At 42.5% G+C, this 14,767-nt stretch overlaps 1 protein-coding gene and 1 long non-coding RNA gene across 2 annotated transcripts; one reads left to right on the top strand and one right to left on the bottom strand.

Moving 5' to 3' along the window:
- Nucleotides 1-7,275: 7,275 nt before the first annotated feature.
- Nucleotides 7,276-9,730, bottom strand: LOC105738122. Its single transcript, XR_001113856.1, has 3 exons — nucleotides 9,679-9,730; nucleotides 8,405-9,016; nucleotides 7,276-7,750 (listed from the first exon to the last, which is right to left on the bottom strand). It is a non-coding gene; the product is annotated as an uncharacterized LOC105738122 (long non-coding RNA).
- Nucleotides 9,731-9,864: 134 nt separating this feature from the next.
- IRS4 (insulin receptor substrate 4) lies at nucleotides 9,865-13,800 on the top strand. The gene has a single exon (XM_003262186.2). It carries the CDS (start codon nucleotides 9,926-9,928, stop codon nucleotides 13,715-13,717), a length of 3,792 nt encoding a protein of 1,263 aa, XP_003262234.1. The 5' UTR covers nucleotides 9,865-9,925; the 3' UTR covers nucleotides 13,718-13,800.
- Nucleotides 13,801-14,767: the final 967 nt, after the last annotated feature.

Here is a 14,767-nt window from a genome sequence, read left to right as displayed (position 1 = left end):
AAACTATGACAATGATTAAATTTTAACATATGAGACTTTCAATTCAAAGAAAGATTATGGAGAGGAAATCAGTTTGTACTTCAAGTAATAGAAATTTAAAGATATATTTCTCAAATATTATGTCATGCTATTATTTTAGGCATAAGCCTATGGTTCTAGTAAATTCAGTGAGTTTTTGTTTGTTTTGTTTTAATTTAGGGTAGGTAAGAATACCAAATAATCAACTTAAATTGAATGTCTGTAGAATGAATAATATTTCAAGATTCCAAATCACACCTGCTTTCAAATTTATAGTTTAATCATTTTAATTGTACCAACACCCTAAAAACTTACAATTAATGGCTATTACTGCCTCCAGATGGTATACATTACAAAACAAGAGGCTGTTATATCTATCTTCTCGCATATTCTTTCGGGTATAAAATGGATGAGACAAAGGAGTCACAAGCTATCAGAATGTGACATGTATGCATTTGAAAATCAAGCAAAAGTATTAGGTGACTAACCAGAGTTATGCCACGCAGGGAGCATGAAAGCCAGACAATAGATTATCCTTATCCTCAAGAAATATATAATCTTGTTCATGAGAAAAAATTATACTAAACCCGCAATTATATTGTACACACATATACACAGACAAAATCATAGAAAATGAATAAGCTTCAAGAAAAAAGTAAGTCTTCCCTGATAAATATCAACTTGTACAATTAGGTACTTTGAATAAGATTTCTCCGTTTACATGTCTCACTCTTTGCAGTACTCTCAGCTTTGATTCTATTACACCTTGAAGATTCCAGGGGAGTGCTGAACCATGTGACAAAAGTCTTCAGGTGGACCTTAATCTTTCAAGAAATCTTTTTAGGTAGACAAAACACTTTGCTTCGTGTGGTTTTTTTATTTTTTAATACTGAAAGCACCAACTTTATTTTCCAAGGGACGCTTCCTTTCAGACGCAAATGTCAACCATTTCTTAAATGCTGTATTCAAATGTTAACATTATTCCTTTCTGAATGCTAATTAGGAAAAAGAAAAAAATGATTTACTTGTTTCTTAATTTTGAAACAGTGTGAAGTATTAATATGCTTCCCTCTTTGGACCAGATTTTGCCTTAAGGTATCTATTTTGTTTTATGTTGCAAAATATATCATATATACAGAAAAGTACATAAGTACATATATGCAGTTTAAATAATAACTATAAACTGAATGTCCAAGTAACTATGACTCTGGTTAAGAAATACAATTCTAGGTATTTTTAATGCAGTCACAGAAGGAAGAGAGCAGTTCACTATGAGAGTATAAATTTCCTTGTTCCATGAGTACAAATGAAAGTTTTCCCTCCTTATTTCTCTTTTGACTTCTTAGACTCAAATTTAGAAAAGGTCCTGAAAAAAATAAGCACAAACATTTTGCCTCCTAACTCCTGAACTCAAATCACATTCTTTATATAATAATTCATGATCTTCCGTGATAATGAATTTAAGAGGAAGAAACAACATATAATTAATGAAAGAAATATTTTAAACTTATGCTGCTGATATTTTCATAATTATAATTTATTGTCCTATATTGCTGTCTTTTTAAATAAACCTTATGTGAAACATTTTGTCAAAGAGGGATGATTAACAAGCCTAAAGAAAATGTATTCTCTAACATGACTCTCAGCTGCAGTGGCCCTAAATACTGAAAAGTGTATTGAATGACTGATATTTCACCTTCTGCAAAAAATAATACATTGTCCTCTGAGCTCATCGCCTTATGTAGTATTTTGCATTTAGGTAAAATCTTTCATTCAACAAGTAGTTACTGAGTTCCACGCAGTAGTAGACACCATGAAAGGGCAAACAAAAGTAGAAAAATGCAATCCCTGCCCTCAGGAGGGCTTACAAAACATTTGGGAGGATAAAGCATCAACTCAGGAGGCAAATGAAAAGTACTTACATTTCATAAACAATCATCTGACAGTAAAATAAAGACTGAATACAGAAATTCAGGAAACTTAAAATGGTTGTATTTCAAAAGCAGTTTGTAAAATGATTGCTTCAAACTTAGAACACATTTTACCAATAGAAACATTTTGAATAAATGCCAATTGGATTTATACATTTGCCAAAAGAAACCCATTTAATTCACAATACGTGAAAATTCTGTCTGCATATTTGCTATGAAAATACAGTAGAAAGAAAAATTGTTGCAATACTAACAATTAGACAAACATCGGAAAATAAAAGTGATTACAAACGAGGCTTATAAAATTTATCTGGACATTTTGAATGCTGATGATTGAGAAAGAGCATGTTTAATTAAAGCAGATAGATGAAGATTTCTGTATAGATTCTTAAGGGGATCCTTTACAAAAGCACTTGTGATCCTTGAGGTATCTCTATTTCAAAACTTTTTAAAAATTTTTTCATTCACTCCTTCAGCATATATTTATTGACAGTAGTATCTACCATGTGTCAGGCACTGTTCTTGGCACTGGGAATACAAGGTAGGTATACATGGAGAATATATGGAAATATAGGGAGCTTATATTCTAGTGGAAGGAATGAGAAAGAAAAAAAATGGTATCAGGAACTGCTAAGTGCTTTTCCTTAATGGAGGTTTATCATCACCATTACCCTAAGACCAATATTAAGTTTATACTTATAACCTTACATGATCAAGGTTAAAATTTCTCTTTGTTCCTAAATGGAACTAAAGACAGAGGGGGAAATCTATGGGCAGAGACATTTCCTGAGGTTTCTAACAACTGCAAGATGGGAAAGAAATATGTGTGAGAAAAAGATTTGCTGACCTGTGATAGATGAGGAAAACAATGGGTGTGATATTTTTGAGAGGGAAGAGATGTTAAGTTGGGCAAAAGTCACCAAGCCTAGACATCAGTCATGGAGATTTTTGGCATGGTTGCAAGTGATTTGGAGGAAGAGGTAGTCGGCATTGAAGTTTTAGATCAGTCTTGAACATTGTTGTTCTTCTCTTTCCCTTCTCCCTTGCCCCTCCTTCCCTTCCTTCTTCCTTCTTCCCTTTCCTTCCTTTAATCCTCTTCCCTTCCCTCCCCGCTTCCCTCCATCCCACTCTTCTTTTCTCCTTCCTTCCTTCCTGGAAGCAAACTTGTACTGATAATTGCCAGACTGTTATACCATGCATTAATTCCTGGTCCTCAAGGAGCATATAGCCTAGAACCGTGTTCTCAACTCTGGGATTAGTTATATCCAGGCATGGTAATTTTAACTATTTAACAATCTGTGTAGCACAAGCCAACCAATAAGAATGTATGTCAGTCAAAACTTGAGTGTGTAATCCTGGAAGCCCCTCAGTGTTCCAGTAGTTAACCTTGTAGCTGTGGGATAGTGGAGAGGTAGAAGGTCCTAATGGAGGTGTTGTAGTAGCCAGGACAATGGGTGGGCAAGAAGACTACTCAGTGGGGAGCAGTTTCAGGGCAGTAGCTATTTACTAAGTGGTAGAAAAGTATTCATTATTTTACCAGTGACTATCATTTAACAATGATATGCCTGTATGGATGAACACCAACTAAATCCTTAGCTCCACCTACATCCAATGCTTAAAGAGATTAGGCGGTGGGATTATGTGATGGAGGAAACCTTTTTCTGGGTCTTGATCTTATTCTTGAGAAAAATGATTGGCATCAGTTGGTGATGAGGAAAAAGAGGGAAACAGCTTAAGTAAAGGTGGAAATTGATAAATCATATACAGAATGCCATTAAGAAACCAACCTATGTGGAGGTGTGAGCAGCAAGAATGTACTGTAATAGAATGGGAGGCAAATTTGGAAGAAAAGGTTCTATACGGCAAGAGAGAAAAAGAGGTTGGTTGTCATGTCAGTGGAGAACAGGGAAACATATTAGGGTTAGTTATTTAATTCTGATATAGCAGAGAAAGGGGGAGGGGGCTTCTGTATGTCCTCGAGCAGGGAATTGTGTGATGAAAGGAACATACGAAAGGAAATATTCTGCTGGCTATATGAAGAAGAGACTGAAGAATGCAGAAGCCAGTTTAAGAAGTTACTTTGGCAATTCTGGTAGGGTTAATTATGGCAGGGACAAGGATGGTGACTACGAAAGTGAAACAAAGGGTTCAATCTGACAGATATTGCAGGACCATGTGAGGAGTGGAGAGAGGGGAATCAACAAGAAACATAATACATATTATCCTAAATATGACAGCTGGCTTTCTAAATATCCAAAGAAAAATATAAGTCTATGATACTAACTCCTTTAAAATTTATTTGACTATGTAATTATCCTACTTAATTTAAAAAATAAAGATCCTAACTTTTGAAGACAACGCAGTATGAATTGATAGCCTTTTGACACTAAGAAAAATACTGCTATAAGATATTAATAAGGAAGAGCACAGCATTAAGCTAAATTTTCTATTATTGATTTATATTAGCATGGAGAACATGTATGATGTTAAATCATTGAAATTTATGTGAAACCTAGCAGACTTCATTGTTCTGATGTTTATCTTACTTAGTAAAAGTTATTTCCAAATGAAACTTTTATCTTTTGAAGGTGGGAAGAAATGCTTGATTTTTAACTAAGTTAATTTTAAGTTGACTCTTAAGATAACAGGAAAGCTTTAGGAGCCTAATTAAACCACGTATTTGCTCTAATTACTTTCGCTGGAGACTGCTAGGAAACAAAAGCAGCAAACAGACCTGTTCTGTGTGCAGCAGTCAGGCATTTGATGGTTGTTTTCTCTAGCAGAGGTTTTGAGTAGCACAGAAGTAAAGAAGCTGAGAAGCAAAGCCATCATTTGCAAACAGTGGCTGCAGCCACAAATCACAGGGCAGCCCTTATTCCTGCATAGTGTAGAAAGCATCTTTCATTGTACATGATTTATGTCCCAACACAGAGAAGCAATCGTCATCACTAACATCATTTTTTAATATCAAGGGTAGCACCACATTTTTATCAACATAATTGGACGTTAGCTCATGAAGCTTTTAGAATTAATACTTAGAAGATAATTTATACATGGGACAAGAATAACAGTTTTTTTATACTGGTTACTTTTCCTCTTAGGTTTTATTCTCTTGAATAATGTAGTCCATATTTAATACAACAGTTTAACTTTTAAACTAAATAAATCCACACTTGAATTACCCATTTCGATTTTAGTACAAGTTGAGTTTAGAATATTCATGATCATGTATGTAAGAAAAGAAGCAGATGAATTTTTGTTATCACTGACAAGTCAATTCAAACAACTGCTTTCTTAAAACAGGATTCACAGGAAATTCCTTTTAAAAGCACACATCATTAAAGGCATATTTCTTCATTAGTTGGAATCGGTTTTAAAGGTATTGTGGCTATTTATCCATTTACATTAGTTTATAGCAGTAAAATGCCAGTTACGATGCTTGTGTTTTTTATCACTTGAGTTGAATTGGCAAACTAAAACAAGAACTATTTTCTAAGTCTTATTATTTATTATCTGTTGTTTTAAAAATCTGTATTTCAGATGCTTTGTGCAGATTCCAAACTTTACAGTTGTAATAACTGAATATGCAAGGCAACTTTAGCCTTCTGGGATAAACTGTCCTAAAATAAAAACAAAAAAAAAATAATAAGAGACCGGAATCTATAACCAAAAGAGGGTAGAGCATTAAAGCCACCACTGGGTGAGTTCAAGCCAAATAAAAATTCTCTACATTTTGCCTAAACCATCTAGATATCTGTTTTACTTTGCCTATGAGAATCTGACCTAAACTAAATGACTATTCTATATCATTAAGTTGTCCAGGAAAATGAAAATTTAAATATATGTCAGACAAGCTCTAGCATCTGGTAGAATTCAGTAATGATGGTCTGCTCTACAGAGCTTCAGTGTTGAGACAACTTTAGGACTGAGAAGGTTTGGTTGACCTATAGGAAGAAAATAATGTTCTAGTCAGACATTCTCCCTGTTTACAAGTACTCATGCTTGCCAGATTAGGAAAGATACAAAGTAAAATTCCTCTGTGAAGCATCTCACTATAGCTCTAATTCCACTTTGCTGCAGCCAAATAACATACCCTGGGTACAAAGTGATCAGCACTGTTCATCTTTCACTGTAATAGTTAGAAATTATTTTCACACTTCTTTTTTTAGCACATTGATTAATGCTAGATATTTCCCCTTAAAATAGAAAATGTCTCATAAAGTATTATTTCAGAGTGATAAATAAAATTTAACTAGTTTAGATGCTCTCTTATAATTTGTTGACAAAAGAAGAAACTTATTTCTCCTTTTAAAAGAGCATATAAGCTGAAATATGAGAGATCTTTTAAAAGAAGTTTAAAAGTGACCATGGTGACATTTGTATCAACAGCTCCCTTTCAAACTGTGCTACAAATCACATCGTGCCAAATTTACATATCTTTCAAAATAGAAGAGAATCAAGTTAAATGTGATTTTTAAAGTCAACAGACTGGGAAAAAAAAAACTTGCAACAAATACCACAAAGTTTTAATGTATTTATTACATAAACAAGTTACACATAAGAAGAAAATACTAAGAATACAATAGACAACACAAAGGACACATTATAGGAAATAATATAATGTCAGTGAATATATATAAATGTTTCATCTTACTAGTTTAAAAAAAAAAAAAAGCACATTGAAAGAATAGTGGAGGCCGGGTGCAGTAGCTCAGGCCTGTAATCCCAGCACTTTGGGAGGCTGAGGCAGGTGGATCATAAGGTCAGGAGTTCGAGACTAGCCTGGCCAACATGGTGAAACCCTTCTCTACTAAAAATACAAAAAATAGCTGGGCATGGTGGCGGGCACTTGCAATCCCAGCTACTCGGGAGGCTGAGGCAGGAGATTTATTGAACCCGGGAGGCCGAGGTTGCAGTGAGCTGAGATCACCACATTGCACTCCAGCCTCGATGACAGGATGAGTCTCCATCTCAAAAAAAAAAAAAAAAAGAATAGTGGAATACCATTTCACCCATCTTATCTCTAATTTTTTAAAAAATAAGAATGTCCAATGCTGACAATCAGTCTGGTGACAGGGTAAACTAATATAATATTTTTGAAAAATAGTGTATTAAATATTCATATCTTTTAGCCTACTAATTCCAGTGCTCAGTTTTTACCCAATGGGAATTTTAAAAGGCTGTAGGTAGAAGATATTCATTGACATGTTATTTATAATACTAAAGAAAATGAAAACAACCTAAATGCCCCAAAGCAGATGATTAATTACATTAATATACATTAATTGTGTTGGATAATATGTTGCATTTTAAATGATATTTAGGCTGATGCATAAAAATATGGGTAAATATTGTATAATGTTAAGTGAAAAGAACAGGATGCAAAATTATATAAATTGCAAGCCTACTGCTCTATGTAAAAACTCTATATGTACAGGAAAAACGACATGAGGATTTAAAAATCTCCAGTATTTTCCCATTTCATTTAATATTCATTTTGATATTTTCAATGTCATGTTATTACTCAAAGCACTTTCAAATATGTTGCCTTATTTGTCACATTTCTCTTTAAAAAAAAAAAAGAAAAACTTGTGCTCGGAAAGACTTATAAAATATCCTAATGACTATCAAACAAAATCCCAAATGACAGCATTTGTTATCATTTTGATTGTAAGTGCGGGGAATCTTGTATATATGTGACTACGCAGCTGAAATATGTAGCAGTCACAGTCAGGGCTCTCTCAGCATCCACACTCGTTCTGCCTCTAGCTCCCTTCCGAAACCACGGCTGCTTCCAGCACCTGTGAATATATTGCACTTATAAACCATTGGCAGCAGAGGGAATGTTATTGAATATTTGTAATATCTGGGGGACAACCCAAACCAATTTCTTTTTCTCTTAAATTATAGCATCAAAAAGGAGCCATTTATTCAAATACATGTGTTCTGTTTCTAACAGAGAGCAAATTCTTAAGAGGGTAGAGATATGGTTTATTTTTATGATATACAGATTGCCTAGTTTACTGTTGGATTTTATAAATAGTACCTTTTGCCATATCAACCCTAGGGCAAGGGTGAACTGACATTCCATTCTTTCAGAGAGAAATGCTGTATTTCTCTCCTCCTCTCCCTCCATTTCTCTTTGCAAACCTGGTCACTCCTTTGATAATTCACCACCCATCTCCACCATTAAGAGCCTAAAATCCTAGTCAAGGAATAACTGGGGTGGTGGGGGAGACAGGGAGAGGGAGAGGAGCCTAAAATCCTAGTCAAGGAATAACTGGGGTGGTGGGGGAGAGAGGGAGAGGGAGAGGGAAGGGGAGAAGGAGAAGGAGAGAGAGAGAGAGAGAGAGAGAGAGAGAGAGAGAGAGAGAGAGAGAGAGAGAAGAGACTTGAAGAGGTTGCACTTACACTCCGGCAGTTTTTCCAGAAATGAGGGAGGCAGTAGTTCTTACTTTTGTGATGTCAACTTGTAGACTGAAATGCATCAAAGCTCCTCTTCTTCTTGTTGACGCGAGGGATGTGAAATGTGCTCTAGAATATGCATTCAGCGTGGTCCTTTGTTCTAGGTATGAGCTTTTCTTTTTCTAAAGTTTTTCGGTCTCGCTCAAGGAAAGGAAAGCAATATTTTGAGATTCTTTTAAGGGCACCTTCCAAAGCATTTCCCACAGAAAAATACCTTCACAGCCCAACACTGGTTATTTCAGTAAGAATCGAGTCCAATTTTTTCCAATATGGCTGTATACATTGCAGGCCCCCAAATTTGTGCTGTCATAGTCATCGTTAATCAAACAGGCAGAAACACTGTATTTAGGGAACCTGTGTTTCGTGGGCTAGAAGTGCATTCTGATTAATAGAGATCATGTTCATTTTGAATTCATCGCTGTTATTCGTGTGCCTTAGAGTCGCGGGCTTCTGTCAGGGGTGCAGCGGGCTCGGGAGTGCCTGCAGCGCGGTGGGAAGCAGTTCTGAGCGCCCTGGTCGTCAACCCGTTTTCAGGGGGTGCCGACACTTTCTCCCAAGAAGCTCGATCCGCCGCCGTGTGCGGCTGGAAAGAGTGAACCAGACTGTGACAGGAACAGAGAATTTATGTGATTGACAGGGAGTACCAGGGCACCCGACTCCATCCCGGGTCACCATGGCTCTGGGATTTGCACGAGTTTACCACCACCATTAACAGCTATTTGCGTAAGGTTGTTTACCGCCTGATAGCGCCACAAGCCGACAGCGAAGCCACTTTGGAACCCCAGCCACGCCCCCTCTCCCCTCTCACCCCTCCCTCCCGCCAAACTAATGATTTCGGGGCTGCCTTCTTGCCGGACCCTCCCATTGGCTCCTATCCCAACCAATCAGAGCCTTGCAACAGTTTCACCTGGCTCCCGCTTCCCAAATAAACAAACAAACCGTCCCGCGACTGTGTCCGCTCTGCACCCTGGCGCGGCAGGCACTGCTTGCGCTACGCCCCCTCCCACCACCTCCCACCAATGGGGCCCCTACTGTGGCGCCCTCTCCCGGCCTTGATAGCCGGCCGCTTTCTCCTCCGCCCCTCCAGGCCTTCTCCCGCCCCCTCATGCCTTTCTGGACTCCCTGTTAGAATCAGCTTGGCCAGAGAGCCCCGCCTCCTCCTCTCGGTCCTCCTTTGGCCCACAGGCCTGGAGATTCACCGGGAGGGTTTGGCACAGCTGGAGGTGGCTCCGCCTCCCGAGCCGTCGCCTCCTCCCTTGCTCACCTCTACTGGTGGCCGCTCGCGCCCCTCCATTGCGCCGGTAGCAGGATCCGCAGCGGCCGCCGCGTGAGGCTGCGGTCACGTGTTGTTTTGCCCGCTGTCGTGCGCTCAGAGTGGAGTGGGCGGGGGCGCGGGCCAAGGCAGGAGGGGGCTGGGGCGGGCAGACGAGGGTAGACAGCCTCTTCCCCCAACCCTCCCTTTCCTGAATTCCCCCTCCTCCTCGCTCACCTTAAAACCATCGTGCATCACCATGGCGAGTTGCTCCTTCACTCGCGACCAAGCGACAAGAAGACTAAGAGGTGCAGCAGCGGCAGCAGCGGCAGCTCTAGCAGCAGTGGTGACCACCCCGCTTCTTTCCTCGGGAACCCCGACCGCACTCATTGGGACCGGGTCGTCTTGTCCGGGAGCCATGTGGCTCTCCACGGCCACTGGCTCCCGGTCAGACTCCGAGTCCGAAGAGGAGGACCTGCCCGTCGGGGAGGAAGTCTGCAAACGCGGCTACCTGCGGAAACAGAAGCATGGGCACAGGCGCTACTTCGTGCTCAAACTCGAGACTGCTGACGCCCCAGCTCGGCTGGAATACTACGAAAATGCCAGGAAGTTCCGGCACAGTGTCCGCGCCGCGGCGGCTGCAGCAGCGGCGGCCGCCTCTGGCGCCGCGATCCCCCCGCTCATTCCACCGCGGCGCGTGATCACCCTATACCAGTGCTTTTCCGTGAGCCAGCGAGCAGATGCAAGGTACCGACACCTTATTGCTCTTTTCACCCAAGACGAATACTTCGCGATGGTGGCCGAGAACGAGTCGGAGCAGGAAAGCTGGTACTTGCTGCTCAGCCGCCTCATCCTCGAGAGCAAGCGCCGCCGCTGCGGCACGCTCGGCGCGCAGCCGGACGGAGAGCCGGCCGCGCTGGCGGCGGCAGCGGCGGCGGAGCCACCCTTCTATAAAGATGTGTGGCAGGTAATAGTCAAACCCAGGGGGCTGGGGCACAGAAAAGAGCTGAGCGGCGTGTTCCGGCTGTGTCTAACCGACGAGGAGGTCGTGTTTGTGAGGCTGAACACCGAAGTGGCCAGCGTGGTCGTCCAGCTCCTGAGCATCCGTCGCTGTGGACACTCGGAGCAGTATTTCTTCTTGGAAGTAGGCAGGTCCACTGTCATCGGTCCGGGAGAGCTCTGGATGCAGGTCGATGACTGTGTGGTTGCCCAAAACATGCATGAGCTGTTTTTGGAGAAGATGAGAGCCTTGTGTGCAGACGAATACAGAGCCCGCTGCCGCAGCTACAGCATCAGCATCGGCGCCCACCTGTTAACCCTGCTGTCCGCTAGGAGGCACCTGGGCTTGGTGCCGCTCGAGCCGGGAGGCTGGCTCAGAAGGTCCCGCTTTGAGCAGTTTTGCCACCTCAGGGCCATCGGCGACGGGGAAGACGAGATGCTTTTCACCAGGCGCTTCATAACACCCAGCGAGCCTGTGGCCCACTCCAGGCGAGGAAGACTGCACCTGCCCAGAGGGCGCAGGTCAAGGAGAGCGGTTTCAGTGCCGGCCAGCTTTTTTCGCCGCTTAGCACCCAGCCCAGCACGTCCCCGGCACCCTGCAGAAGCCCCAAACAATGGAGCTCGCCTGTCTTCTGAAGTGTCTGGCTCTGGCTCTGGCAACTCTGGGGAGGAAGGCAATCCCCAGGGCAAAGAAGATCAGGAAGGAAGCAGAGGTGACTACATGCCCATGAACAATTGGGGCTCAGGAAATGGCCGGGGCTCAGGAGGTGGCCAGGGCTCAAGTGGCCAAGGCTCCAGTAGCCATAGCGCGGGAGGAAACCAGTGTTCAGGCGAGGGACAGGGATCCCGAGGTGGTCAGGGCTCAAGTGGTGGCCAGGGCTCAAATGGCCAGGGCTCAGGAGGAAACCAGTGCTCTGGAAATGGCCAGGGCACCGCAGGTGGGCACGGTTCAGGTGGTGGCCAGAGACCTGGAGGTGGGCATGGCTCAGGTGGTGGCCAGGGACCTGGAGATGGCCATGGGTCAGGTGGTGGCAAGAACTCTGGAGGGGGCAAAGGCTCAGGAAGTGGGAAAGGATCCGATGGTGATGGTGAAGGTGGAAAATCTCTGAAGAAAAGATCCTATTTTGGCAAATTAACTCAAAGCAAGCAACAGCAAATGCCGCCACCTCCACCACCTCCTCCTCCACCCCCACCAGCTGGAGCAACTGGTGGGAAAGGGAAGTCTGGGGGAAGATTCCGACTTTATTTTTGTGCTGAGAGAGGAGCCACAAAAGAACGCAAAGAAGCCAAAGAAGTGAAAGATGCAGAGATCCCAGAAGGTGCACCTCGAGGTCCCCACAGAGCCAGAGCTTTTGATGAAGATGAGGATGACCCATACGTGCCAATGAGGCCAGGAGTGGCTGCCCCTCTTGTAAGCTCCAGTGATTATATGCCAATGGCTCCTCAAAATGTCTCTGCTTCAAAAAAGCGCCACTCTCGATCCCCTTTTGAAGATTCAAGAGGGTACATGATGATGTTTCCCAGAGTGAGCCCACCACCTGCTCCGAGTCCTCCAAAAGCACCTGATACCAATAAAGAGGATGACTCAAAGGACAATGACAGTGAGAGTGACTACATGTTTATGGCTCCTGGAGCCGGTGCAATTCCAAAAAACCCCAGAAATCCTCAGGGTGGCTCTTCCTCCAAAAGTTGGAGCTCCTACTTCTCTCTACCAAACCCTTTTCGAAGCTCACCTTTGGGACAGAGTGACAACAGTGAGTATGTGCCAATGTTACCTGGAAAGTTCCTGGGGAGGGGCCTAGACAAAGAAGTCTCCTATAACTGGGGCCCCAAAGATGCAGCTTCAAAGCCTTCAGGTGAGGGATCATTCTCAAAGCCTGGAGATGGGGGATCACCTTCAAAGCCTTCGGATGATGAGTCCCCAAAGAATAAAGCTAAGAGACCTAACCGACTTTCTTTTATTACAAAAGGATATAAAATCCAGCCAAAACCACAAAAGCCCACACATGAGCAGAGAGAAGCTGACAGCTCTAGTGACTATGTCAACATGGACTTCACTAAAAGAGTGAGCAATACACCAGCTCCCTCTACTCAAGGACTACCAGATTCGTGGGGCATAATTGCTGAACCCAGACAGTCAGCCTTTTCTAATTATGTGAATGTTGAGTTTGGAGTGCCATTTCCAAATCCAGCAAACGACCTCTCAGATCTTTTAAGAGCTATACCACGTGCCAACCCCTTATCTCTGGACAGTGCTAGGTGGCCACTTCCTCCCCTTCCCCTCAGTGCTACAGGTAGCAATGCTAATGAGGAAGAGGGTGACTACATTGAAGTAATTTTCAACTCAGCAATGACACCAGCCATGGCTCTTGCTGACAGTGCCATTCGCTATGATGCTGAAACAGGTCGAATCTATGTGGTCGACCCATTTTCTGAGTGCTGTATGGATATTTCTCTCTCCCCCAGCCGATGTTCTGAACCACCACCTGTAGCTAGGCTGCTGCAGGAGGAAGAGCAGGAGAGAAGACGCCCGCAAAGCCGTTCTCAGAGTTTCTTTGCAGCAGCCAGAGCCGCTGTCTCTGCTTTTCCAACAGATAGCCTCGAGAGAGACCTTTCCCCATCCTCAGCCCCGGCTGTCGCTTCGGTTGCAGAGCCGACTTTAGCCCTCAGCCAAGTTGTAGCTGCGGCCTCCGCGCTCGCCGCAGCCCCGGGCATCGGCGCGGCAGCCGCAGCTGCTGGATTTGACTCCGCCTCTGCCCGCTGGTTTCAACCTGTTGCTAATGCTGCTGATGCCGAAGCAGTAAGGGGAGCCCAAGACGTTGCCGGTGGCTCGAACCCTGGAGCCCACAACCCATCTGCAAACGTTGCCAGAGGTGAGAACCAGGCTGGCGGGGCTGCCGCTGCAGCTGCCGCTCCGGAGCCACCACCTCGCAGTCGCCGGGTGCCAAGACCCCCGGAGAGAGAAGATTCTGACAACGACGACGACACTTACGTGAGAATGGATTTTGCCAGACCTGATAACCAGTTCGACTCTCCCAAAAGAGGTCGGTAATTTTAGAATTAATTTCCCTAAAGTGAATGGTCATTGTCTAATGATTCGATGCGCTACAGTCTACAGTGTTAGGGATAATATTTCATTAACTGGTGCTATTCGACATGGAGGATAGAATTCAGTTTTAATTATTCACAACAATGCCTTTTTGATCTTTGCAAAAATTTGTTTTTATCTAATCAATTTCTTTATCTGGACAGAACTGATTATCATTTAAACATTGGTTCTACTTTTTTAGGAGTAGTTAAAACGCAGACATAAAAAGCATAAGGATACTTTTAAACATCCTTCCCCATCATTTAATGATAATATAAAGCAGGATATCGTTAAATTGGGTTCCACCAACTACTTTTCAAATCAACAATTAAAAGCTGCTTTTCTGCAAATGCCCATATTTAAGTGTAGGAATTTAATAAGAGCACAGACTATTAAGCAGTAATAATCAACTATTTATGTTTGGGGAGGATAATTTTCTCCTCTGAAAGTTACTTTTTAAAGAGCAGTCATTGTTATGCTAGTTTGCTGTGATTTACCAAGAAAGTTAAATCTCAATTGTTAACGTGAATGTCTGGGGGGAACAAAACATAAATAATCCAAAACAGGAGGTGATTAAAAGAAGACAGTATTTGGCTCTGGAATGTGTTTGTGTGTTGATTTTCTTTTTGTTTTTACACAGGATAAATTCCAGAAACCTTGAGTGTTCCTTTTCTCTGTCACTAGTAATGACAGGCAAGTCACATTTGCTGTGCCTCATTTTCTTCTGTTAACCCCCACCCTTCTAAAAGAGGGTGTGGTGACAACTTGATAATGGATATGAATATTATTTCAAAGGTTTAAAAAGCAGTTAAAACATTTAATTCGTATATCTTATGGGAAATCAAGGAAAGCAAGATAAAGCTGGAGGAAGACCTGACTCCAGGGGCAGCTTACCCTGGAATGGTGGAAGTTTTTAAAGGGCTACTTTTCCAAAGAAAGAAGTAAGGAAGAGTAGGAGCTGTCAGACTTGGAAACAAGACTTAGAGTAATTCTACTGTGTACAACATTGTGGAA

This window comes from Nomascus leucogenys, chromosome X (genome assembly GCF_006542625.1).
Source record: "Nomascus leucogenys isolate Asia chromosome X, Asia_NLE_v1, whole genome shotgun sequence".
Lineage (NCBI taxonomy): Eukaryota > Metazoa > Chordata > Mammalia > Primates > Hylobatidae > Nomascus > Nomascus leucogenys.
Note: the sequence above shows the minus strand (reverse complement) of the source record. Positions and strands in the feature narration are given on the sequence as shown.